The 25,573-nt window shown below is 42.9% G+C and overlaps 1 protein-coding gene across 1 annotated transcript; it reads left to right on the forward strand.

The window, feature by feature from the left end:
- The first annotated feature begins 260 nt into the window (after positions 1-260).
- Positions 261-25,531, forward strand: LOC142836876 (uncharacterized). Its single transcript, XM_075951533.1, is given in 6 exon segments — positions 261-449; positions 7,972-8,098; positions 19,537-19,629; positions 22,893-23,002; positions 23,866-25,215; positions 25,217-25,531. Coding segments are annotated over 6 exon segments (1,854 nt in total). The 5' UTR covers positions 261-446; the 3' UTR covers positions 25,388-25,531.
- Positions 25,532-25,573: the final 42 nt, after the last annotated feature.

The following is a 25,573-nucleotide window of genomic DNA, read 5'->3' on the forward strand; positions in this document are numbered from 1 at the left end:
CATTTGTATATCAATCATTAGCTGATATAACTATCAGCTAAAGGTTTAACTCTAATATTTAACCCGGGCCAGTCTTTATAGAGGGCTAGAGAGACAGCGACCTCTTCTGGCTTTTGTGACCAACTGCACCCCGCCCCTCCTCCTGTCACTCAGGAGGTGGGGGCCCCGAAGCTCTGTCCAATCGAAAGCACTGTTATAAGAGTTTCCAATCAGATTCCCTGACCGAGTAGGGGGCGGGCTTCGTTCAGAACTAAGGTTCTCTTACCAGCACTACCCTCCCCGCCCCCTGCCGACACCCTCCCCTTCCAACCCCTCTTGGCATCTGTCCTGAGCTGCTTCTTGGTCTAGGTACCCGGAATTCTCTGCCTGGTTCTGTCGCTAGTGACTCGCTACTCCCTGCTGCGGGGAGCTCCTCTGCAAGGACGCGGGGGGTCCAGGAACCGGAAATGGTGAGAGTGCAGCGCAGACCTGGGCTCTGTGTAGACCCTCCGCACCTTCCCTCCCTGCCCCTCCGGGCGGTCCTGTCCTGCCCCGGGCGCTCAGATCTTTAACCTGGCTGCTGGCATCTCAGGCACCGGGCTGCCGGCATCTCGGTCACTGGACCACTGTGGCCGAGAGCGGCTTGGTTTGGCGGGGCATCCTGGGCCTGCGTCCGTGCCAATGCTTTCCCGAACCCTCGCTGTCCTTTGCGCCCAGAGCTTTACGTGCGTTTCTGGGTTTCTGTGTCTGTCTGCGAGTCTTTGTGGCTTTTAAATCTGACCGACCAAATCGAGGTGCGTGAGCGCCGTCCTCCACTATGGTTTTGCTGTCGCGGGCAGCTCTTTTTTTCCGGTGCGTCTCACTACTCTTTCCTCAGGAAGTATTTCCTTGGGTCATTTGGGGTCAGTAGGAAGCCAGATTCTCACTTTGTGATCCTGATTGCTAACTTTAACTCTCAGCTTGTTTCTCTTTGTGCGGTTAGGGGGCGGTTACTGAGAACAGAACCTAGGATTTCCTTACATGCTGGGCAAGAGCTCTATTACCGATGGTGTTGATTTTTTTTTCCCCTTAAATTTTTTTTTTTTTTTTTTTTTTTTTTTTAGGCAGGTTCCCTCTGTGTAGCCCTGGCTGGGCTGGAACTAACTATGTAAACCAGGCTGGACTATAGTATAGGTGGCACCAGCATGACCGACTCCATATTTTATTTATTTATTTATTTATTCATTCATTTATTTATTTTGAGACAAGGTCTTACTCTTTAGACGATCCAGATTAAATTTGTGATCTCTCTTCCTCAGTTATCCAAAATGGAATTACGGACCTGCACTGTGAGGGCTGGCTCCAGCGTTTGTGGAACTGGAGAGAGGCGCTCAGGGGAGGGGATAGTACCTGGCAGATACCCGGGAGCCATTTGCCCATCCGTGTCCTCTGCTCCACCTTGTTGCTGATGGGTTTAAGGGTGGTTAAGAGATTCTCAGAAGCTGAATGGGTGTCTCCTTGAAGCCTTCTTGCACCCAGCCAGTGTCCTTGAAGTACAAAGTGAAGCCAGGAGAATCCAAGGTGCACACAGTGAAAGAGATGTGGAGATTTGGCAGAAGTGCCGAGAGATAAACCAGAAAGGCACAGTTAGGTCAGGCAGTAGGGGATGGAAAGGTTGACACCTTCTGCTCCCCCACTTCCTTGCTCCCCCACTTCCTGTCTCCCCTGGCAGAGGGGCTGGCACATGGCCCATTTGTTTTTTTTTTTTGTTGTTGTTGTTGTTGTTTTTTTGGTTTTTGGTGTTTTTTTTTTTTTTTTTGGTTTTTCGAGACAGGGTTTCTCTGTGGCTTTGGAGCCTGTCCTGGAACTAGCTCTGTAGACCAGGCTGGTCTCGAACTCACAGAGATCCACCTGTCTCTGCCTCCCAAGTGCTGGGATTAAAGGCGTGCGCCACCATCGCCCGGCTCACATGGCCCATTTGTGAGGACATGATTTCACAGGCAGTCTTCTCTTTTTCCCACCCTGTGTGTGTGCTTGTTCCAGAAGCTCTAGGCTTTTTGAATTTCCCCTGGGATAGAGTCACTGCTGTGACAGGGTTGGGTACGGGCCACTGAGTCCCCAGGGAAGGCTTTGAAAACTGGATGGGGTACGGGAGTGGGAGAGCAAGGACTATAGACTTGTTAGGGGGGACACGTGGGCCATATACCTGTTAGCTGTCCGCAGACCTGTTAGGGAAAACACAGACCGCACAGCCTGTCCCCAGACCTGTTACAAGGACACACAGGGGTCCTATCTGCTGTCTCGTGTCTGGGTACTGTTTCTCCACTCCTTGTTGATTGCAGTTTTGTTTTCCCACAGAAAAAGCCAAGCTCTGTAGTTAAGACTGGCCTACAAGTTGTTTTGTTACCTAGACTGGCTTATCGATGCAGCCATTCCCCTGCCGGAGGCTTCCAAGCACTGGAATTAATAGCTGTGAGCAACCAACTCTACCTACGATCCGATTTTTCTCTCTCCCCTATTCTTTGTGCTTGGTAACTTCTGAGCAAGTCCCACAAAGTAGGTGTGGAGCATTGGCTCGAAAAGGAGCTTCGCCAGCTGTGCTGTGGGGCTCCACGTGCTGCTGTGTACAGACGTTTTGCTCTTTTTGGTGCTCTGGATGGCCAATTGGTGTGTGCTTCTCTGGGAAGGACAATGTCTATTCTCAGCAGTTTGTTGTTGCCAATAGTGATTTGTCTAGAGTTAAGGCCTCCTGAGCTTTTCCCTGTCCATGTCTTATGTCTGTTGGTGTTGCCCTTGTTCAGGTCATATTTAGGCAGCCATGTTGGTGCAACTTCATGGGTGTAGCTTCTGACATTTCTAGGGGACACAATCTCACCGCAAACTCCCTGTTTCTCCAGTTCTTATAGTTATTCTGTGCCCTCCTTGGCAATGGATGGTCCCTGGGCTTCGGGTGCAGGACTTGTGTTGTAGTTCTATCAGTTGGCTTTAACTGCACAACTTTGCATTTTTTGAGAGAAATCCTGCCTAATACTGAAAACCTAGACAACTACCCTGGGCTAGTGAAGTTATGGATCTTGGAGGAGAGCCTGCAGCTGCCACTTTACTAAGCCAGCATAACCTCTAACTACATTCTAAATGTTTGACCTTATACCCATAAGTAAGTGAAGTCCTCACCCCTCATGGAGGAAGCTACCTGCAGCAGAGGGATGAGATTTTGAGGGGACCTGCGAGGGAATGTAGATTGTGAGGGAGAAGGAAGGTTTGAGGAGATCTGAGGGCGGAAGCATAGCCCATGGAAGGATGAGGGAAGGGTGGGGGAAATGGCTTAATCTATAGCATTTGGCATGAGAAAGTGTGAGGACCTGGGTTCAAATCCCCAGGATATATATCAAAGCTGGGCATATGGTGTGCGTGTTTGTAATTTCACTGTCCCTAAAGAGAGATGGAAGGCACAGACCGAAGGATCTCAAGGAGCTGACAGGCCAGCTAGCCTGGCGTGTCTTATAGAAGCAACAAAAGGGATTGTCTTAAGTTGGAAGGCAAAATCTGACACTTAAGATTGTCTCCTAATTTCCACACAGATGCCCCTATTCATATTTGCTATCTGTCTTCTCTGTCTGTCTCTGTCTGTCTCTCTCTCTGCCTCTCTCTCTCTCTCTCTCTCTCTCTCTCTCTCTCTCTCTTTCTCTCTCTCTCTCTCTCTTTCTCTCTCTCACACACACAAGAAAATTTTTTGCTAGTGAAATAACCTAATCAGTTAACTGCTTGATGCACAAGCATGAAGGTCTGAGTTTAACTTCCAGAACTCACTTAAAAAGTACTGACAGAGGGGCCTGGAGAGATGGCTGAAGCATACTTGTTGGTCCCAGCACCTCTATGGGACTGTTCACAACTCCCTGGAGCTCCAGCTCCAGGGATCCAACACTGCCAGTCTCTGTGGGAAGCTGCTGTCATCTGCACATACAGACATACACATAAGTAAAGAGAATTGTTCTGTAAAAGAATGCTAGTGGAGACAGATGCAAGTCAGCCATCCTGGTTTAATTGGGAACAAGCTCTCTGTTGACCGTAAGGAGAGCCTGTCTCCAAAACAAGGTGGACTTACCTGAGGAAGACGCTCAAGGTTAACCTCTAGCCTTCTTACACACCCACACGTTTACACACACACACACACACACACACACACACACACACACACACACACTCCCTCGCCCCCAGGAAAAACTATGGGGATATGAGAGTCCTTTTAGAGTCTGGTGTCTCTCTCCAGCTGAGAATCAAGAATTCCAGAAAAATCAACACGATTTCCTGTAAAGGCCTTTGTAGAGACCGCAGTCCTATATAACGGTGTTTCAGACAAGAATGTCAAATGGCAGTGTTTACAACTATGAACTCATGACCTTTTTACAAAATACAGCCTGTGTCTTTTTCATAAACCTGGAACTTCCTGGGCATTGCCCAAACAGGTGTATGCATTATTAGCAGTAAATGCATCTGAACTACAGCCCTTGGTTTATCTCCCAGCGATAAGCCTCTCCAGTGCAGCTTGGGAACCACCCTGTTATCTCATTTACCTTCCTAAGAGATCCTTGGAAATGCAAGGTCACTAGTTCTCAAAATCCTGTCTGTCTGTCTATCATTGCTCCAGAGAAACTTAAGGGTGTTGCATTGATAAATTCCAACTCTGTTTCACATTGGCTTCTCCTGAGTTTTTTTTTTTTTTTTCTGTAGCAAAGTTAAGAATTCTGGCTTATGAGACTGGAGAAATGGCTCAGTATTTAAGAGCACATACTATTCTTCCAGAGGACTCAGGTTTGATTGCCAGCACCCATATCAGGTGGCTCACAATTACCTGTAACTTCAGCTTCATGGGGATCCAATTCTTCTAGCTTCTGTGGACACCTGTACGTGTGCTCCATAGTTAAAAGTAATAAAAAAAATAAATATAACTTTAAAAAAGAATTCTGGCTTTACCTGAGTGGCAGTCTCCAAAAAGAACACCTCAGGCTGCTGCAGGGATCAGAGGAAAGTTATTCCCCACTACTGCTCACAATGAGAGTGGTTTCTGAGGATCCTTTAAAGGAGGTGGAGGGGCAGAGGTGTCTGAAACCCATCAAAGAAGGAGAGGAAGGGGTAAGAAAAGGCATTGCCCTGTTCCTGACACATTTCCTAGTGCACTCCACTGCTCGAAGGTCAGTGCCCACAGCAGCCTCCTGTCCAGTCAGGGAGATGCAGATTCAGGATGAGCACCCTCCTAGGCCTGCCAGCAAATTACTAAAATTCCATCACCCTATAAACATTCCCATGTGACTTTCCCTTCCCACACTGTGGTTAACGTTTTGTTCTTTCTGGTATATTTCAAACAGTGTTCTGTTTGTTACTTTCCTCTGAATTCTGAGCAATATGTCTGGAGGGATTAAATTCTGTTTGTGAACATTTCACACAAGTAATCTGTGAAGATTCTTTCCTGCCCCTGTTGCCAATCCTGGTGCCTCTCTTGTCTCACCTAGGCACATGCACCTTAGCAGGGAGGGTTTGTTTTTAACTTAAGGTTTGCTGATTTTACAAGGGTGATGTGTCCTTATCCCAGCGGATGTCTTCCAGATCTCAGGTATTAGAACTGTCTAGAACCAGGAAACTAGGACTATTAGGTGCCCAAAGCGGCCATGTCTCTGCTTCATGAGTATCAGTCCAAGATGGGATGTGCAGCCTCTTAGGAGAGCAGCTGGGTGACCTGCACTCGTGAGAAATGTCCTTCTATACTCTTCATCTAAGAATCATTTGAAATGACCATCTGCTTGTGATTGAATACTGATATAGTCAACATTCCAATTCATTCTTTGGGATGCTGTTCTAGTTCCATTCTGTTGCTATGGCAAACATTATAACCAAAACAGCTTGTGGATGAAGGGGTTTATTTCAGCGTATATTTCCAGGTCATGGTCTATCACTGAGGGAATGCAGAACAGAAACTTGAAGCAGAAGCCATGGAGTAAGCTGCTTGCTGGCTTGTTCTTTGGCTCACACTCAACTAAGCTGTCACTACAACCCGAGATCCCCTTCCCCAGAGGTAGCACTGCCCACAGTGGGCTGAGACTTTCCTACATCAATCAAAGGTCATGACAATTCCTCACAGACATGGCCATAGACCAATCTGATCTGGACAGCTTCGGAGTAGAGACTCCATCAGAGGCTGCCAGCCGACGTTAACTAGGACAAATACATCCTCAAAACAATGACTATATGATACTATTATTATTATTTTTGTGTGTGTGTATTTCTGTGTACATGATGTGTTTGTGTGGCTGTGCCATAGGTGACAGGTTGAGGTCAGAGGAAACTTTTGTAGACTCCATTTTCTTCTACTTTCATACAGGTTCCGGGAATTGAACTCAAGACATCAAGCTTGCTGAGATATAATTTTTATTTTAAAAAGAATTATTTTTTATGTATGTTTTGCTCGAATGTGTGTCTGTGCACCATGTGAGTACCTGGTGGCCTTAGAGGCCAGAAAATGGCATCGGATCCCCTGGGCTAGAGTTACAGACAGTTGTGAGCTGCCCTATGGGCGCTGTGAATGGAACCCTGGTCCCCTGCAAGAGCAGACAGTGCTTTTAATTGCTGCGGTCCATCCTTGTTTGTTTATTTTTTTTTTTAGAAGTAACCTATTCCTTTATAAAATAGCTGTACTAATTTTATATTCTTCCCCTTTAAAAATTATTTCACACAGGCATATGATATACTTTAGCACATTTACCCAGTTGTTTCTTCACAACAAATCTCCCTAAGTACTTTTATGTTTTTTGCTTGTTTTTTTTTTGGTGGTGTGTTAATGTGTGTGTGTGTGTCTATGTCCACTCCATTTTACGAAGACTTTTTTGCATAGCTTAGGTTTATTTACTTAAGCAAGGGCCTTCCTGGTTTCCACACCAATGAGAAATATGACAGCTCCTCCTCCAGCATCTAGTAACTGCCCAGAGCTCCACCGAGAAAGGTGAGGCCTTGCTGCCTGTCCCGCATCCATGATGGCTGTGGATGTGCAGGTAGGCACTGCAGGTGTGAGTTCCTAGGAGCAATGGCCCTGCCATTTCTGGAAGACAGCGTTTCCCAGTACTGCTGAGCAGCCAACAGTCACGTATTCTCAGCTGACCAGTTAAAAGTCTCAAGATTTATAGCTATTGCCTCCTGTGAACAAGCTTCTCTGACCAAGCCTGAGAGCACTGCTACAGAATGTAATATTCTTTACAACAGAGTCCGAGGGTTTGCCTTGAGCCACACTCCTGTCCTTTCAGACAGTCTCTCTTTGTGGACCATGTTGACCTAGGACTCACAGAGAAACGCCTGCCTCTGCCTTCCCCGGGTACAGTACTGGTATTAAAGGCATGAATACCCAGTCTCACAGCTGCACTGAGAGAACAGGAAGTTCCTTTCTGCATTACTCCTGGGGATTTCAGCCCATGGAAGTGGTTACATGCCTGCTTAAAGCCATTTGTTTTTCTAGGATCCAAGAGTAGTTGCATGTGTCCAGATCCCTTTATTTCAGAGCTTGGGTTGGGATGGGGGTGTTAGCCTGTCTTCCTTCAAGTCACCTGAGTGGAGACACTCAATGAACGGGCAGATTTAATGGGCCTAGAGACTTCAGTAACTTCAGACAGGGCATTAAATTTTGTTTATAGTATAACTGTATAGAAAACTCTTTAAATAAATTCTTGAATCCCTGCATTAACACAGGTAAGATGTTTGTATTCATTTTTCTTCCATGATACAAATTAAGCAATACCTTCTATAAGATAGTACATCCTTAGCGAACAGGTTTTGTTTTTTTCCCCTCAGTTAAGCTATTTAAAACCAAAAACAAAGAACACGTACATGCCAACTTCATCTGTACAGTTTGCCTTTGAGGCCTTCTATGATTCCACATCTCTCAAGTGTTAGTGGAAACCATATTGAGCTTCTCATTTTATGTTTCCAAAACCGAGTACTTGGGGTTTAAAAAGAAACGTATCATTACAGGATTCTGTATCATTTGAGGACATCTCTTTGGACTTCACCTGGGATGAGTGGCAGGATCTTGATACTGCTCAGAGGACACTCTACAGGGATGTGATGCTCGAGAACTACAGCAGCCTCATGTTCTTGGGTGAGTCTGTCCTGTAACTCTGCACCCATTAAATTCTTGGTTGCTAATTATAGGAATTATTGCTGACACTTCCTTTCCTCCCTCCCTCCCTCCTCCCTTCTTCCTTCCATTCCTCCCTCCCTCCCTCTCTCCCTCCTTCCATCCCTCCTTCCTTCCTTTCTTTTTCTCTGTTTAGTCTTGGCTATCCTGGAACTTGCTTTGTAGAACAGACTGGCCTTAAATTCAGAGATCCACATGCCTCTGCCTCTTACGTGCTGTGTTTGCTGTGAAGAGACACCATGACACTGTCATTTAATCGGGGCTGACTTCCAGGCTGGAGAAGGAGCTGAGAGTTCTACATCTTGATCTGCAGGCAGCAGCAGGAGACTGTATTACACATTGGCTGTAGCTTGGGCATAGGAAACCTCAAAGCCCACCCCCACAATGACACACTTCCTCTAACGAGGCCACATCTCCTATTGCCTCTTTCTGTGGGCCAAGCATTGAAACACATGAGTCTGTGGAGGCCATACCTATTCAAACCACCACAAACTGGGATTAAAGGCATTTGCCAGCTCTGCCCAGCTAGGATTATTGCTGACTTTTAATTCTAATTGTATATTATACATTAAACTAACATGTACTAGTAGCATATATTTACGGACAACTTACGCATTTACATATTAATGATGTAACACTCAAAATTTAATAAAATTTAATGATCAGATGCAGATGAGCATTGGGTAGCTCAGGCATTGCTTGTCTGTACTGGGAATATTTAACATCTCTCTCACAGGAATTTTAAAATGTTCAACTAATTGCCATGAACCATGTATTTAGTTCTGTTCTGTCACTCATCAACTTAGTGGTGGTGTGTGCATCCCTTTAAGCTCAGCACTCAGAAGACAAAGGCAGATGGATCTCTGAGTTCAAGGCCAGCCTGGTCTACAGAATGATCCGTGACAGCCGGGACTACAGAGAAACCGTACCTTGGAGTGGGGGGAATGTTACTCATCACTTCCTGGTGCCTTTCAGTAAATACTGTCTTCTCTCCATTCCTCTCTTCCCTGTAACTTTTCCACACTAATAATTGCTGTGTTTTCTCTGCTGCTGCAGGGTAGGTAGCCTTAGCTTGCAAATAAGATGAGAACTGTCAGGTGTTTTCTGTTTTTGTTGGTGGTGGAATGTTTTATGACATGTTTGGATTTTTGCCTTTGAATTTCCTGGGCAGACATAAAGTGTTGATGTTCTGAGTTATGCAGGATGATCAAAGAAAGAAGGCCACTTCAAAATGGAATCAGGCTCTGTGGCAGCAGGGATGTCCAGCGTTGATGGACCGAACCTATAACAGCCATGTGGAAGCATATTTACTGATGGTTACACAAAAGTTTTGGGGGGTAAACCAGGGTCCTCATGCAGGACCAAAGCCTCTGATCTAATCTATGTATTTTGTGAAGGAGAACATCACACCCCTGCAACTTTAGTTCTCATTATATACTCTTGGCCATACCTAATAATGCAAGACATTCCAGGTATGGAATCATTCTAGACTAATATGGTTTGATGAACCAAGACCCCCTGAAAGGTCACCTTGAACACCTCTCAAAAAATTACTTTATCCAATAAACAGCAGGAAGTAGTTTGGAGAAAACTACGCCCATATTCCCAAATATTGTTTATAAATGTTTGTGTTACATATAAAGGGGAATATGATATAGATATGAATAATTTGCATTGGTATGGATCTTGGTTTATTGATACAAATTTAAGGTCAATTCTGTTATATGTCTTATTTAAAATGTAGTGTATAGTTAAGAAATATAAGTTAAGCCAGGCGGTGGTGGCGCACGCCTTTAATCCTAGCACTTGGGAGGCAGAGGCAGGTGGATCTCTGTGAGTTCGAGACCAGCCTGGTCTACAAGAGCTAGTTCCAGGACAGGCTCCAAAACCACAGAGAAACCCTGTCTCGAAAAACCAAAAAAAAAAAAAAAGAAATATAAGTTAATAGATAATTATCTATAATAGTCAAGCTTGTCAGCTAGATTTTTCTAGATGTATAGAGATATATTTCAGGTGAATAGGGATTCTTCAAATTTTTCAAAGACTTTCAGAATACAGTATTTAAAATGTTTTAATAACTTAGGACTTTTCATGATTATGAGACACATCTGCTCCTGGTAGCACCAGTCTACTTTAAGAGGAAGATAGACATTGAAGAGGCTCCTTATGGAATTTGTTAGCCATTTAGTCAAGAAACTGCTCTTTCCTGGACTGCTTGATAAACTGAACATGCAGGGCCCACAGAGAAATGACTGCTGAACTTGCTTAAAGGTGAGACCGTCCTTTGGGGTTCCTGTTTCATGAAAGAGTCTGCAGGACATTTTGCAGGGCACAGAAGAAAGTGACTGACAAACTGTCAAGATAGGTAGAACTATCTTTGAAATGTCCTGCTTCATGGAAATGTCTGCTGGATACTGTGGGTCAGAAGGCTGAAGATGGATGCCCCAATGGTACAGAAGAACTTTGGGTGACTGTACAGGCAGTGAGATGTCTTTTTCATTTCTAGAGTTTTGGAAGTTGTTTACAATATACTTCCTGTTTACTTAGGCAATATTATATCCTTCTGGAGTCTTTAATGGAGTTGAAGAATTTATAATTATAGTTTTTCCTTAGTTATGATAAAGGATAAAGTAAATATCAATATTGTAAGTGTAATTCTTGCTTGATACCTGTTGTATTATATGTAATTTTACTATGTTAAAGTTAAAACCTTTTTCATTTAAACAGATAAGGGAAAGTGATGTGGGATTCCCCTCTGTATGCTGTGAATATCATTGGTTAATAAAAGAACTGCTTTGGGCCTATAGTAGAGCTATAGGGGAATAGAGCTAGGTGGGGAAAACTAAATTGAATGCTGGGAGAAAGAAGGGTAGAGTCAGGGAGAAGCCATGTAGCCCCTGCCAGAGAGAGACACCAGATGGAACTTTACCTAGTAAGCCACAGCCATGTGACAATACACAGATTAATAGAAATGGGTTAAATTAAGAAGTAAGAGTTAGCCAGTAAGAAGCTAGAGCTAATGGGCCAAGCAGTGTTTTAAATAATATAGTTTCTGTGATTATTTTGGGGCCGAGCTGCTGGGCACCAACAAGCGGCTCCTAACAACATCATTGTATACTATTTGCCATACCCAATAATGCAAGAATTCCAAGTATGTCAGGACTGTCTTGTGACTAAAGCCATACAAAGGCTGTAAAGCTTCTTCAGAAAAATAACTCTAAGTCACAGAAAACAATCACCATTTTCTGTTGTTTTAACTTCAGCACAGTGGCTGTACTCTAACCTGCTGCTATTTCAGCCAGCAATTGCAACTCAGCAATTACCGGCCTGTTTCTCTAGCCGTGGCCTGTAGGGAATTCTGTTCCTGAAGGCACTGGCCCTTGCTGCCTCGAAAAACATAGCTTTAACTAAATCTATTTTTCTGTTTATAAATAAGAATTGAGATTCAAAGGCTGGGGTAAAAACCTGCAAGCTAAGAGAGGTTGAGTAGCAAAAAGGTAACCTCTCCTTGCTGGGCATTTCCAGAAGACCTGTGCTTCTGCTTTGCCTAACCAGAAAAATGTGCCACTCTGAATCCCACCTATTTCCCATGTCTGTCTGTCTCTCCTGATGCCCTTTGATGCTCTATGATTATTTTCTGTCAACTGGTTGCTAACTCAGCCTCCTGACCCAAGGGTAATTGTAGGCGGAATTTTCCTTTTCCAACCACCTGCTCCCAAATAACCATTCAGAGTCTTAATTATAAATGCTTGACCAGGCCGGGTGGTGGATTAAAGGATTGCGCCTTTAATCCCAGCACTCGGGAGGCAGAGGCAGGCGGATCTCTGTGAGTTCGAGGCCAGCCTGGACTACAAGACCTAGTTCCAGAACAGGAACCAAAAAGCTACGGAGAAACCCTGTCTCGAAAAATAAAAAAAAAAAAAAACAAAAAAAAAACAAAAAAAGGGTTATTACTAACTAGCTCTTACAATTTAAATGAACCCATTTCTATTCAGGGTGTGCCACCCTGAGGTTTGTGGCATTCATCTCTCTGGCATGTCTTATTTCTTCTCCATTTGGCTGGTGATTCCTTTGACTCCGCCCTGTTCCCCAGTGTCAATAGTTTGATTGTCCTGCCTATTCTTCCTGCCTGGCTACTGGCCAGTCAGCTTTCCAAGTCACCAATCCAAGTGACAAATATTCACAATGTATAAAAATAAAAGGATTATTCCACAATAGTTAATTTTAATCAGAGCAAAATCAAGGTTAATTTTAATCAGCAAATTGGGGTTCACAGTGTGATCTAATATCCCCCAACAGTTTTCTACAGTGATGTTTCCAAGGTCTAAATACCTCCAACAGGGCTGGAGAGATGGCTCAGAGGTTAAGAGCATTATCTGCTCTTCCAAAGGTCATGAGTTCAATTCCCAGCAACCACATGGTGGCTCACAACCATCTGTAACGGGGTCTGGTGCCCTCTTCTGGCCTGCAGACATACACACAGACAGAATATTGTATACATAATAAATAAATATTAAAAAAAGAAGAAAAACCATTTAAAATAAATAAATAAATACCTCCAACAAACAACTATTCTATTCTGATGTTTACCCTAGATACAGTGAGGACAACTGTTCTATTCTAATGTTTACCCTAATTAACAATGACCCTATTAGATTTCCACTACAATAAAGAAACATCTAGCCGGGCGGTGGTGGCGCACGCCTTTAATCCCAGCACTCGGGAGGCAGAGGCAGGCGGATCTCTGTGAGTTCGAGACCAGCCTGGTCTACAAGAGCTAGTTCCAGGACAGGCTCCAAAACCACAGAGAAACCCTGTCTCGAAAAACCCAAAAACAAACAAACAAAAAAAAATAAAGAAACATCTATTCACCACTGTGAAGTGAGTAGATAAGCCCAAAGAAAGATTCCATTGATCCCAGCTTAGAGAATAAGTGAAATTAATGGGATTCTTAGAGAATAAGGGGCATTCAGTCAACTATACCACCAAAAAGTCCCAGTCATACTCAGTTTATACCTACTCGTGCTACATAGTTGGCTAAAAGCCAGTCCTGAATGGAATTATATTATCATCATCCTAGACCCAGAGATCTCTGTTGCCATGATCATGGGCCAGTGCGTTGACAGAGGTTTTTGTTCTACCTGGACCTGTAGCCGTTCAGTCCCAAAGAAACACAGAAAGGTTTACATTAATCATAAACTGGTTGGCCTAATATCTCGGGCTTCTTATTAAGTCTTACATCCTACATTAACCCATAATTTTTGTCTGTGGTTAGCCACATGGCTTGGTACCTTTAATCAGTCAGACATTCTCACCTTGCTTCCTCTGTGTCTAGGTTATGACCGCAGACTGAGTCTCTCTCTTCCCAGAATTCTCCTGTTCTTGTCATCTTGTCACCCCGCCTCTATTTCCTGCCTGGTTGTCCCACCTACACTTCCTGCCTGGCCACCGGCCAATCAGCATTTTATTAATACAAGTGTACAAGACCATTGTCCCACAGCGTTGCCAGTTTCTGCTACAGGTCACCACAGCTGATTGGCTTTAAGCTCAGAGAAAAGAGCAACACAGTAGACTCCATAACACCCTCCAGTGGTGTCTGTGTCACTAGAGGAATTTTTATTCATTTCAGCAGAGCTGTGTGAGTCTATGGGCCACAGTCCTCCACCGTCCTCTGTTGATGGACACTTAACTTGGTTTTTGTGAATGACATCGAAACACACGGGGAGCTACAGATTTCTCTGCATAGCGCTCATGTCTCTTGACTGTTCACCCAGTGGTGCAGTCATAGCATCATGCTGAAGTTCTGTTTAGTTCTTTTGAGGCTGTGTTGGACTGTATTCCATAGTCGCTGTACTAGGTTGTGTTAGTGCCACCTTTTGGGGGCTTTTTCAGCATTTGGTATTGTCCGTCTTAGGAGACCATGCTGAGACGAGAGAAGCAGCACCTCCTTGTGGCTGTGATTGATGCTCTCCTGTCTAGGAGTGGTGACCATCTATTTATGTTTTTGTGGACTACTGGTGTTTGAAAAACATCTCTTCAGGGCATTTTCCCAGTTTGAAACAGATTGACAGTGTTCCTTCACTTTAGGTCACCGCCATACAGCCAGCCTCCCTGCTCCTCGTGAAAATGATAGTGGACTAAACCTCTGGAGCTATCAGCTGCCACCTCAATTTAATGTTTTCCTTTATAAGAGTTCCCATGGTCATGGTGTCTCTTTAGAGTAATAGAACCCCTAAGTGTTTTCTGTGTATGTTAACAACTTTGTAGTTTCAGGTCTCATATTTAAACTGTGATCCAGTTTTAACTGATTTCTGCATATGGTGAGAAAGAAGGTCTGTTCCATACCTTTCTGCAACTGGTAGATATCCACACTTCTCAACAGGATTGCAAGTAAATAGCTTATCAGGAGGGAAGAGTTTTGTTGGCTTGTGGTATTCAAAGGTTTCAGTCAGTTATTCCTTGGTATCTTGGTTATGTTTCTGCTGCTGTGTTAAAATGTCATGACCAAGGCAGCATCTAGAAGTAAGGGTTTATTTGGGATTTATGGTTCCAGAGGGCTGAGAGACTATTACTATCCTGCTGGGGAAGCATGGCAGAAAGCAGACACGGTAGCAACAACAGCTGAGAGCTATCTCCACCCACAAATGGGAAGTAGAGAACAAGCAACCTGGGAATGACAAGTCTTTGAATTTCCAGAACCCTTCCCTGGTGACATCCTTCTTTTATCAAGGACCCTTCTATCTTTCACTTAGTCGTGCCACCCACTAGGAACAAAGTATTCCAATGCCTGAGACTATGGGGTATCTCGTTCATACCACAGGCTGTGTTACTTTGAGCCTGTGGTGAAAGAGGCACCATAGTGGAGAAGATGTGGCGCTACAATGCCATTGGCCTCAGGGCAGTCAGGAAGGACAGAAGGGATGCTGACATCATTGGGGAAATGACCTCACACACGTCCTCTCGCTGGGTTCTATCTGCTAACACCACCGCAGACTGGTGCTGAAGAATTGAGCTTCTGGTCTTTGGAGGATATTTTGGATCTAGAGGATAACAGTGAACATGTAGGATTTTATGCTTAGATCATCGATTTGTTTCATTGATGTGTGTGTGTGTGTGTGTGTGTGTGTGTGTGTGTGCGTGTGTGTGCGCGCCTGAGTGCAGGAGCCTGTGGGGTCAGAAAAGGGCATCAGATGCCCGGGAACTAGAGTTATATATGGTTGTGAGCTGCCGTGTGGATGTGACAAACTGAATTTGGGTCCTCTGCTCTTAACCACTGAGCCATATAGTCTTTGTTTGCTTTCTGACACAAGATTTCTCTGTTTAGACCCAGGTGTCCTGGAACTCTGTAGACCAGAGCAGCCTCAAACTCAAGAAATTTACCTTCCTCTGCCTCCTACCATGCCTTCTTGTGCCTTCTGTGTGCTGAGTGTTTGGAGAGATGGCTCAGCCGTTAAAAACATGTGTTGCTCTCACCAAGGATTCAATTTGGGCCAGGTGGTGGTGGCACACACCTTTAATCCCAGCACTTGGGAGGCAGAGGCAAGTGGATCTCTGTGAGTTCAAGGCCAGCCTGGTCTACAAGAACTAGTTCCAAGACAGGCTCTAAAGCTACAGAGAAACCCTGTCTTGAAAAACAAAACAAAAGAAGGATTCAGGTTTGGTTTTCCAGCATCCACATAGTGGCTTATAGGCTTACAGCCATCTCTGACTCGAGTTCCCAGGTATCTGATGCCCCCTTCTGATCTCTATAGGTACCAGACGTGCACTTGGTGCATATACAAACATGCAGGCTCCTAGAAAGACCTCCATAGTCTGTGCTGCCAAGTCCTCATACACATGAAACAAATCTGGAAGAAAACTTTTAAACTTTTTAAAGGTTCAATACTTTTAATGTTTATTTATTTGTATTTATTTTTCTGAAAATTACATGTGGAATCTTGGCAGCACAGACTATAGAGGTCTTTTGAGGAGGCTCAATCCAGAAAATGAACCATTCTGTGTCTTGGACATCCTTTCATTGCTCAGTCAGGGTAATTGTGTGACTGGGCAGCGAGGTCAGAGCACAGCCTACCAGCACTCCTCGGCAGTGCTCCCCAGTCCCTGCAGTGGTGGACTGGGGATGAGCCCGACTCAGCAACAACACTGTCTTCGTCTGCTGGGCCGCAAAAAATCCCACCCCATTCCCATCCCGTCACTGCTGTATCTCTGGTCTCACCATAGTTTCTCATGTACCTCTGCTCCACCATCCTTCCCTTCCAGTTTCATGAGACCACTTTAAGACAGCTTCTTCCCATCAGGAGATAGTGTGGGCTCTTCAGAGTCCTCTGCTACGTGCCTTCCCTCAGAGCCTCCAGGGGTCTCTCAGGCTCCTTGGAGCTGTTCCTTGGTCCCACAGGTGCTGACAGCTGTCACCATCTTGAATAAAATCTATTTTCAAAATTGACTTAATGTGTATGAGTTTTGTATGCATGTGTATCTATGTACCACATAAAAGCCTGATTCCCTGGGAGGCCAAAAGTGGGTGTTGGATCCTCCAAAACTATCGTTATCAATGGTTGTGTGCCATTGTGCAGTTGCTGGGACTTGAACTCACAGCCTCTGAAAGATCAGTAAGTTCTCTTAACCACTGAAACATGTCTCCAGCCTTAATACTGAATCTTTTCTTTTCTTTTTTGTTTGTTTGCTTTCTGTTTTTGTTTGTTTTAGACAGGATTGCACTTGGTTGGTCTGAAACTTGATATATAGACCAGGTTGGTCTCAAGCTCCTAGAAATGTGGCTTCCTCTGGCTCCTAAATGCTAGGATTAAATGCATAAATACACTACCATGCCTGGCCATTTTTAAGGGGATTGTTCTGAATTTCTCAACAAATTTGTCCTTTGTTTTTTTGTTTTTTGAGACAGGGTTTCTCAGTAGTTATGGAGACAGTCTTGGAACTTGATCTGTAGAGCAGGCTGTCCTCACAGAGATCCGCCTGGCTCTGCCTCCCAGGTGTCGGGATTAAAGGCGTGCGCCACCATTGCCCCGCTCTTTTTCAGGATTTATTTATTTACTATATATACAGTATTCTGTCTGCATATATGCCTGCAGGCCAGAAGAGGGCACCCAATCTCATTACAGATGGCTTTGAGCTACCCCGTGATTGCTGGGAATTGAACTCAGGACCTTTGGAAGAGCAGCCAGTGCTCTTAACCACTGAGCCATCTCTCTGGTCCCTGCAGATTTGTTCTTGATGCACAGAGAAGGTGTGAAGTTTGATGCTTGAAGTCTGGTTTTGTCACGTTATGTCATCCTTGTCCTCTGTTTAGAGTCTACGGTTGTCTCCTTATAGCATCATCTGTAGATAGCCTTGCCTTTCCATTCCGCTTTCTCCTTTGACTGTTGTTACTTTACTTATCAAGTGCATATGTCTTCATTAGTAGGCTAAAAGGTGGTGAAAGAGCATATCCTGCTGTGTTCCTAGAGCAAACCATCTCAGGCTTGCCCCACTCCCCTAGCCTTGGGCTGCGATTTCTTACATATAATCATAGTTTATTGAGGTTTTTTTCCCCGTGAAGATAAAAATACCTTTTATGCATTCATATGACTGTTTTTGTTGTGATAATAGCGGTCTTTTTTGGAGACAGGGTCTCATTATACAAATCTGACTGCCCTGGAACTCCCAGAAATCAGTTTGCCCTGACTCCTGACTTGTGGGATTAATGGCAGATGCCACTATATCTAGAAATACAGCTATATATTATTTAGTGCAAGGATATGAGGGTTTCAGATTTCCATATGGTGAGTGCTACATTTCTAGTATGAATCACACATGACCATAGTTTCTAATTATTTTGTGTGCTCTGTTGGTTTTTCTGTGCCTCTCTTTGTTCATTAGGATTACTGTACCTGAGGTTTGGATGCTGTGTCCATGTGTAGCTTTGAAGTCATTGTAATGCTGGTGAATATGGTAACGGCTAAAATGCATGGCAGTACCTCCAGTGTGTGTTATTGAATATACAACTCTAGGCTTTCTTCTATTTTTCCTGAATGATTATAACCCTGAGTCATTTTTTGATGTATGCCTAGTCTCTCTTTATTATTTGGTGTCCTTATATTTTCTATAGAATAAACATGGAAGGAATATTTACTTTTCAGTGATGATGGATGTATTTTAAATTAGCCTTATATTCTTTCAATTTTTTATTTTTTTTTAAAAGCTTTTTTTTATATATATATTTATTTATTTATTATGTATACAATATTCTGTATGTATGTATGTATGTGTGCAGGCCAGAAGAGGGCACCAGACCTCATTCCAGATGGTCGTGAGCCACCATGTGGTTGCTGGGAATTGAACTCAGGACCTTTGGAAGAGCAGGCAATGCTCTTAACCACTGAGCCATCTCACCAGCCCTCTTTCAATTTTTTAAAACTCTGCCTGGGTTACTTAATTTGTTTATTTTTGAGAAAATGTTTCACTATATGGCCCTGGCTGGCCTAGGACTCATTACATAGACCAGACTGACCTTTAACTCAAAGTGATGTGCCTGCCTCTGCCTTACAAATGCTGGAATTAAATATTGGCTTAACCATATCTAGTAATTTAGTTTACTTAAAGCATTTTTTAAAAGTCATTTGTATTTATGCCACAGGTATGCAATACCTGCAGAGGATAGAAAAGAGTTATATTTGCTAGAACTAGAGTTACAGGTGGTTGTTTGCCACCTGATATGGGTGCTGGAAACTGAATCTGGGTCTGTACAGTATCAAGTATTCTTATCCACTGAGCCATCTCTTCAGTCCCTTGGCTGATTGTTTTTATGATTATTCTCCTGTATAATTTGTTTTAAGTATTAGGGTTTCTATTGCTGTGAAGATACACCATGACCATGGCAACTCTTAGAAGGAAAACATTTAATTGAGGGACCTCACTTACATTTTCAGAGGTTCAGTCCATTGTCATCATGGCGGGGAGCATGAAGGCCTGCAGGCAGACATGGTGCTAGAGGAGCCGAGAGTCCTACATCTTGCAGGCAACAGCAAGTTGACGGACAGACACACTGGGGGAAGCTCAATCAAGAGTCCTTGAAGCCTGTCTCCATAGTGACACACTTCCTACAACAAGGCTATTTCCTTTGAGGACCATTTTCTTCCAAATCATCATAGATACCTTTTTTGTAAAAAAAATTTATTGTGTCTTCTCTTTTATTCACCTCTGTTTTCTTATATTTTTTTTGGAAACCATGATGCTGATTGAGGATGACATTCTAGCCAGTGAAGACTGTTAGTGTAGACCCTCTAATGAAAGTTTTTGATTTCACTGATCAAAGCACAGGACCCAAATTAGCTCTGTTGCTTTATATTTGTGGGCTAAACCTAAGACTTTTTCAAAATTCCTTTGTTGTTTCTCACTTACAGGGTACTGCATGTCCAAACCAGAGTTGATCTTCAAGTTGGAGCATGGATATGGGCCATGGAATGTAGCAGAAACCTCTATCCAGAGCCTTCCAGGTCAGTGAATACAGACTCAGCTAGGGAGGCCAGCAAAAGGAGAGTTCATTATATTGGTCATTGTTGAATGCTTTTTACCACCATACCTAGTGTTGTGGGAGGCCACTTGTTTGTTCCTGGCTACTCAGCCCTGAAATAACCACACAGAAACTGTATTAATTAAATCACTACTTGGCCCAGTAGCTCTAGCTTCTTATTGGCTAACTCTTATACCTTAATTTAACCCATTTCTATTAATCTGTGTATTGTCACTGGGCTGTGGCTTACTGGCAAGATTCCGAAATAATCTGTTCCTGGTGGCGGCTACATGGCAGTCTCTTGACTGCATTTTCTTCCTCCCAACATTCAGTTTAGTTTTCTCTGCCTACCTCTGTTCTGCCCTGCTATAGGTCCAAAGCAGTTTCTTATTATCAGTGATAATCACAGCATACAGAGGGGAATCCCACATCAACCTAGCCCTGACCAGACTCTTGCAGTTTCTGGAAAGAATTAGCCATATCAACCCATCACTTAGTATTGGTTGTTTATGTTGTGTGGTTCCCTTACATGTAAACAGGAAGAATAAAAATATAAGCACAAAATAACTAAAAAAGGAAAAAAGTAAAAATGCTATGAAGTAAAGAGGTTAAAGAAGAGAGGAGAAGAACACATTTGTTTGTTTCATCTGTGTTCTCTGACAGTACTTCCTGTATACTTATTTTTTTAAATTTAACCTGTTGTCTTATTTTGAGTTTTATTGCTATGAAAAGGCACCATGACCATAGTCTTACAAAGGAATACATTTAATTGGGGCTGGCTTACAGTTCAGAGGTCTTATCATGGTGGGAAGAATGGTGACATGCAGGCAGACATGGTGTAGGAGGAGCTGAGAATTCTACGTCTTATTCTGCTGACAGCAGAGGGGACTGTGTACACACTGGGCATACTTTGAGAATATAAGACCTCAAAGCTCACCTCCACAGTAACACACTTCCTCCAACAAGGCCACACCTACTCCAACAAGGCCACAACTCTTAATAGTGCCAACCCCTATGGTTCAATGGTTCAAGCATTCAAACACATGAATCTGTGGGGGTACTGCTTCCCACTTTTTTAGCTCTGCTCTTGTTTTCTTTTCTTTTCTTTCTTTCTTTTTTTTTTCAAGACTGGGTTTCTTTGGGTAGCTTTGGTGCCTGTCCTGGAACTAGCTGTTGTAGGCCAGGCTAGCCTTGAACTAGACAGAGATCCGCCTGCATCTGCCTCCCAAGTGCTGGGATTAAAGGTGTGCACCATTACCACCCAGCTATTGTTTCCTTTTTATTATTTATTATTTTTATTTGGGTTTTTTTGAGACAGGGTTTCTCTGTGTAGCCTTGGCTATCCTGGAACATTATGGTCTATTATGTAGACCAAGTTGGCCTTAAACTTACAGAGATCTGCCTGCCTTTGTTTCAGAGTGCTGTGATTAATGGTGTGCATCACCACACCCAACATGATATTTGTTAATTGTTATCTTAAATTTGTGCTCCATTGCTCACATGTTCTAAGTAGTGTGTGCAGTTAAAACTGTAACATAGTGATGAAATTGAGGGGTTAGCAAGATGGCTCAGTTGATAAAGGGGCTTGAGTTCAATCCGTGAGACCAGTATGGTTGATGGAAGAAAGAAAAGCCTATGTATTTGTCCTCTGACCTCCACACATATGGTGTGGCATGTGTGCACTCTCACATATAGACAAATAAATTAATTTTTTAAAAAGGAGATTGAAGAATTAAAGACCTCATGTGTTCCTATATTAACACAATTAGTATACTCACAATATCTTTAAATATCTTATTATTCTTGTGTGGATGGGCATGCTGTGTATGACTGGGGCATTTGCATTATTGCCTGTTTGTGGAGGTCAAAGGACAACTGTGCGGAGCTCTTTCCTTCCTCTCTTCTGTAGGTTCTAAGGATTGGAGCCACATTGCCAGGCTTGAACAAGCAGATTTTCCAGCTGAGCTATCTAGCCAGCTGCTAAAATATCCTTTTAGTGAAAGCTATCGACACATTCAGTGTCCTCCCAGGAAATGATATCACATCCTTTAGAAAACGGGAGAATATAAACATGTGATTTTCTTACAGAAGAAATAATCCCAACCAGCATTGGAATTCTGTAGAAAAGGTGTAATGCTGAACGTATCACTGTAATTGCTCTCAAATAATGCTGTAAGAGCTATATTAGCAAAAGGAGCAAGCTGTTGGCAGAAACCATCGGCACAGTTTCTGTATTGAACTTATACAGTGGTCCGAAAGTGTAATCACACAACGGTAGCCACCATTTTCTCAAACTACCAAGAATCTGTGCTTCAACAAAAGGACTTTAAAAGATAGTTCTCTAAAAAGTAGATCCCCACACATAAAAGACTGAACCTAGACAGCTATTTCTTCTCTTATACCTGTGGAACAGATACCTTAACAGAAGGCCTTTAATCTTGAAAGATCTGGAGAAATTCATGTGAACACAATTTAATAAAAATATGTATAGAATAGAATTTAGCAGGGCATGGTGATTCATGCCTAAAAACCCCCAAAGTGAGAGGAGTTCAAGATTATCATCCATATAGTAAATTCTAGATCAGAATATGGTAGATGAGATCAGAGCTCAAACAAAAACAGCTATAATAACAATAACAAAAAAGAATGCTATCTTCCTAAATGTAAAATTTCTACCCAGCAGTCACCAGAATGGAGAAGTATTCCATAGGGGGAAAAATACCTTTTCCAGGTACTCATTCAATATGGAATTAATATTGAGAATATATAAATCCATGCACACAGGTGGTGATAATATAGAATTATCCAGCCACTATGAAATTTTTTTAGATATGAAAAAAAAACTGCTGTATGATGTAGGAATCTTATTTCTGGCTATATGTGTGATGGGACTAAGGATACAGTGGCTGCCCCTCAAGTCCCATGCTCACAGTAACTAAGATATGGTATCAGCCGTTATGCTGATCATTAGATTCATCATAAAGATGAGGCACATTTCAGATGTATTAGTCAACTGTGAAAAGAATCACATTGGCCTGGGCAAGGTGGCATACACCTTTAATCCCATGGGATAGTCTGTGTTATTTGCAAGGTGAGGTAAATGATTTTTTTATTCTTCATGAAGAACAAAAATGTGTACCATTATCAAAAGTCAATATTATTTTATATTTTCTTTGAGGATAAGAAGTCACATGAAGAAGATTTCAGAGTTATTCATGGATGGGGTTATTTTTAATATGATCTTAGGTGTTCATAAAGTGGCTGCTCCAATTGGGAACCACCAGGAATATCACACGGAACTTTTGTGGCAAGTTGAGATCACCAACAGCCAGATATCAAATGAAGAAATTGTTGAAGTAAGTAAAATATTTAATATGAGCTTTTATCACATTTCAAATGTAAAGGTAAATATTGTTAATTAGGAATGTTTCTTCAAGAACTTAACCCAGGTCAACAAGATGGCTCGCTTTGTAAAGGTCTTTTCATCAAGCCTAAATATCTGAGTTTGATCCCCACACCCCTTGTGGTGGATGGTGAAGAAAAAACCCGAAACTTGTTCTCTGACTTCTATATGTGTGCCATGGCGTGCATACACACACACACATGTATAATTTGAAAAATGAAAAAAATTAACTCGGGCCTGGGGGGATTGTTTAGTCAGTAAAATGCTTGATGCAGAAAGCATGAGAACCTGAGTTTGGATCCTCAGCACCCACAAATAGAGACCGCTGTGGTGATATGTATCTCTAACCAGTGCATAAAGATGGAGAGATTAAGGTCACTGGGGTTTGCTGGCCTATGATTCCATCCAAACTAGGAAGCATCAAGTCCAGTGAGAGACCTCAGCAATCTAGAGAGCTCACAGTTGAGTGTCTTTCTCTTTTATGTGATTGTTACCAGCTGGAGAAGAACATGATCATTTTAATGATCATGGAAAAATTATTCTGACATCCTGATCAGCTTAATTTGCCATAATCTCAGTCAAAATTGACAGTGGTGTTGTCAATATATTTAACTGGTGATATTGTTAAAGATATTATTATTTACATATGAATTTTTGTATTAAAGAGATCCCTGGTAAATTCAGTAAATATTAGAAATCATTATATATGACATTTATTTGTGTAGCACAAAAAAGATTCCAAACAAAAATTAGAAAGCACATCCTAGGAAAAAGCTCTGTGGATGTATGAAGTATAGGTAATTCCTCTGTCTCTAGGCAGAACTGAACGTGACACAGAAAATCCACCCAGGGACCACATCTTACGAAGGCAAAGGATGTGTGAAGACATTCTGCCAGCAGTCACAGCACACGAGGGATCAGAGGACACACGCGTGTAAGAGAAGCTTCCTGTATAAGTCCCTTCTCAGTGACTGTCAGAGACTTAAAGAGGAGACACCCTGTGCACATAGACAGTGCAGGAATGCATTCTCTTGGAAGCCACACCTCACTGAACATCAGAGAAGTCCTATCGGTGAGAAGCCACACCAGAGTTCAGGATGTGGGAAAGCTTCCCACACCAAGTCTCAGCATCAGATCAATCATACAGATGAGAAGCCCTACAGATGTCTGGAATGTGGGAAGTATTTCTACTACAAGTCCCAAATCACTGAACACCAGAGAAGTCATACCGGCGAGAAGCCTTATGAGTGTACAGAATGCGGAAAATCCTTCAGCTATAAGTCACATCTCACTGTGCATCAGAGAAGTCATACCGGGGAGAAGCCACATGAATGTACGGAGTGTAGGAAAGTTTTTTACTATAAGTCACAACTTACTCGACACCAGAGGAGCCATACGGGGGAGAAGCCGTATGAATGTTTGAAATGTGGAAAATCTTTCTACTGTAACACACACCTTTCTCTGCATCAGAGAATTCATGTAAGTGAGAAGCCTTATGAGTGTACGGAATGTGGCAAAGCTTTCTCTTTCAGTGCATGCCTCACTCGACATCAGAAGACCCATACAGATGAGAAACCATTTGAGTGTCCACAGTGCCCCAAAGCTTTCTACTTTAAGAAACAGCTTACTCACCATCTGAAGACGCATACTGCTGAGAGGCGCTTTGAATGTAAACAGTGTGGAAAAGCGTTCTACTGGAGGTCTAACCTTACTTTGCATCAGAAAACTCATACTGGGGAGAAGCCTTATGAATGTAAACAATGTGGAAAAGCATTTTACTGCAAGTCCCACCTCACTGTACATCAGAGAACTCACATAAGTGACAAGCTCTTCCAATGCACAGACTGTAGGAAAGCATTTTACTCTCAGGCACAGCTTACTGTTCATCAGAAGACTCATACAGGTGAGAAGCCCTATGAATGTAAGCAATGTGGGAAAGCCTTCTACAGCAAGTCTGGGCTTACAGCACATCAGAAAACTCATACAGGTGAGAAGCCCTATGAATGTAAACAGTGTGGAAAAGCCTTCTATAACAAGTATTTGCTCATTGAGCATCACCGAGTTCATACAGGTGAGAAGCCCTATCAATGCACAGAATGCAAGAAAGCATTCTACTGCAAGAAATACCTTTCTCTACATCAGAAAACTCATGCAAGTGAGAAGTCATTTCATTGTGCAGAATGTGGGAAAGCTTTTTCCTGGCTGTCACACCTCACTCAGCACCAGAGAATTCATACAGGTGAAAAGCCCTACACATGTGAACAGTGTAGGAAAGCTTACTACTTCAAGAAACAACTCACTCGGCATCAGAGAACTCATGCGCGTGAGAAGTCGTTAGATGCAAATAATGCAGGACATGTCACAGCAAATCCTTCTTCTCTGTGCGTGAAAGAACTTGTACAGAGGAGAAACCCTGTAAGTGTATCAAATGCAGACGTTCTTCCTCATGTCATGCCTAGGAGTGTAACGAATCTGAAAGCCCACCCAAGTGTATAATCAGAACGCTTGCCGGTGAGAATCTGAT

Source organism: Microtus pennsylvanicus, chromosome 17, assembly GCF_037038515.1.
Source record: "Microtus pennsylvanicus isolate mMicPen1 chromosome 17, mMicPen1.hap1, whole genome shotgun sequence".
Lineage (NCBI taxonomy): Eukaryota > Metazoa > Chordata > Mammalia > Rodentia > Cricetidae > Microtus > Microtus pennsylvanicus.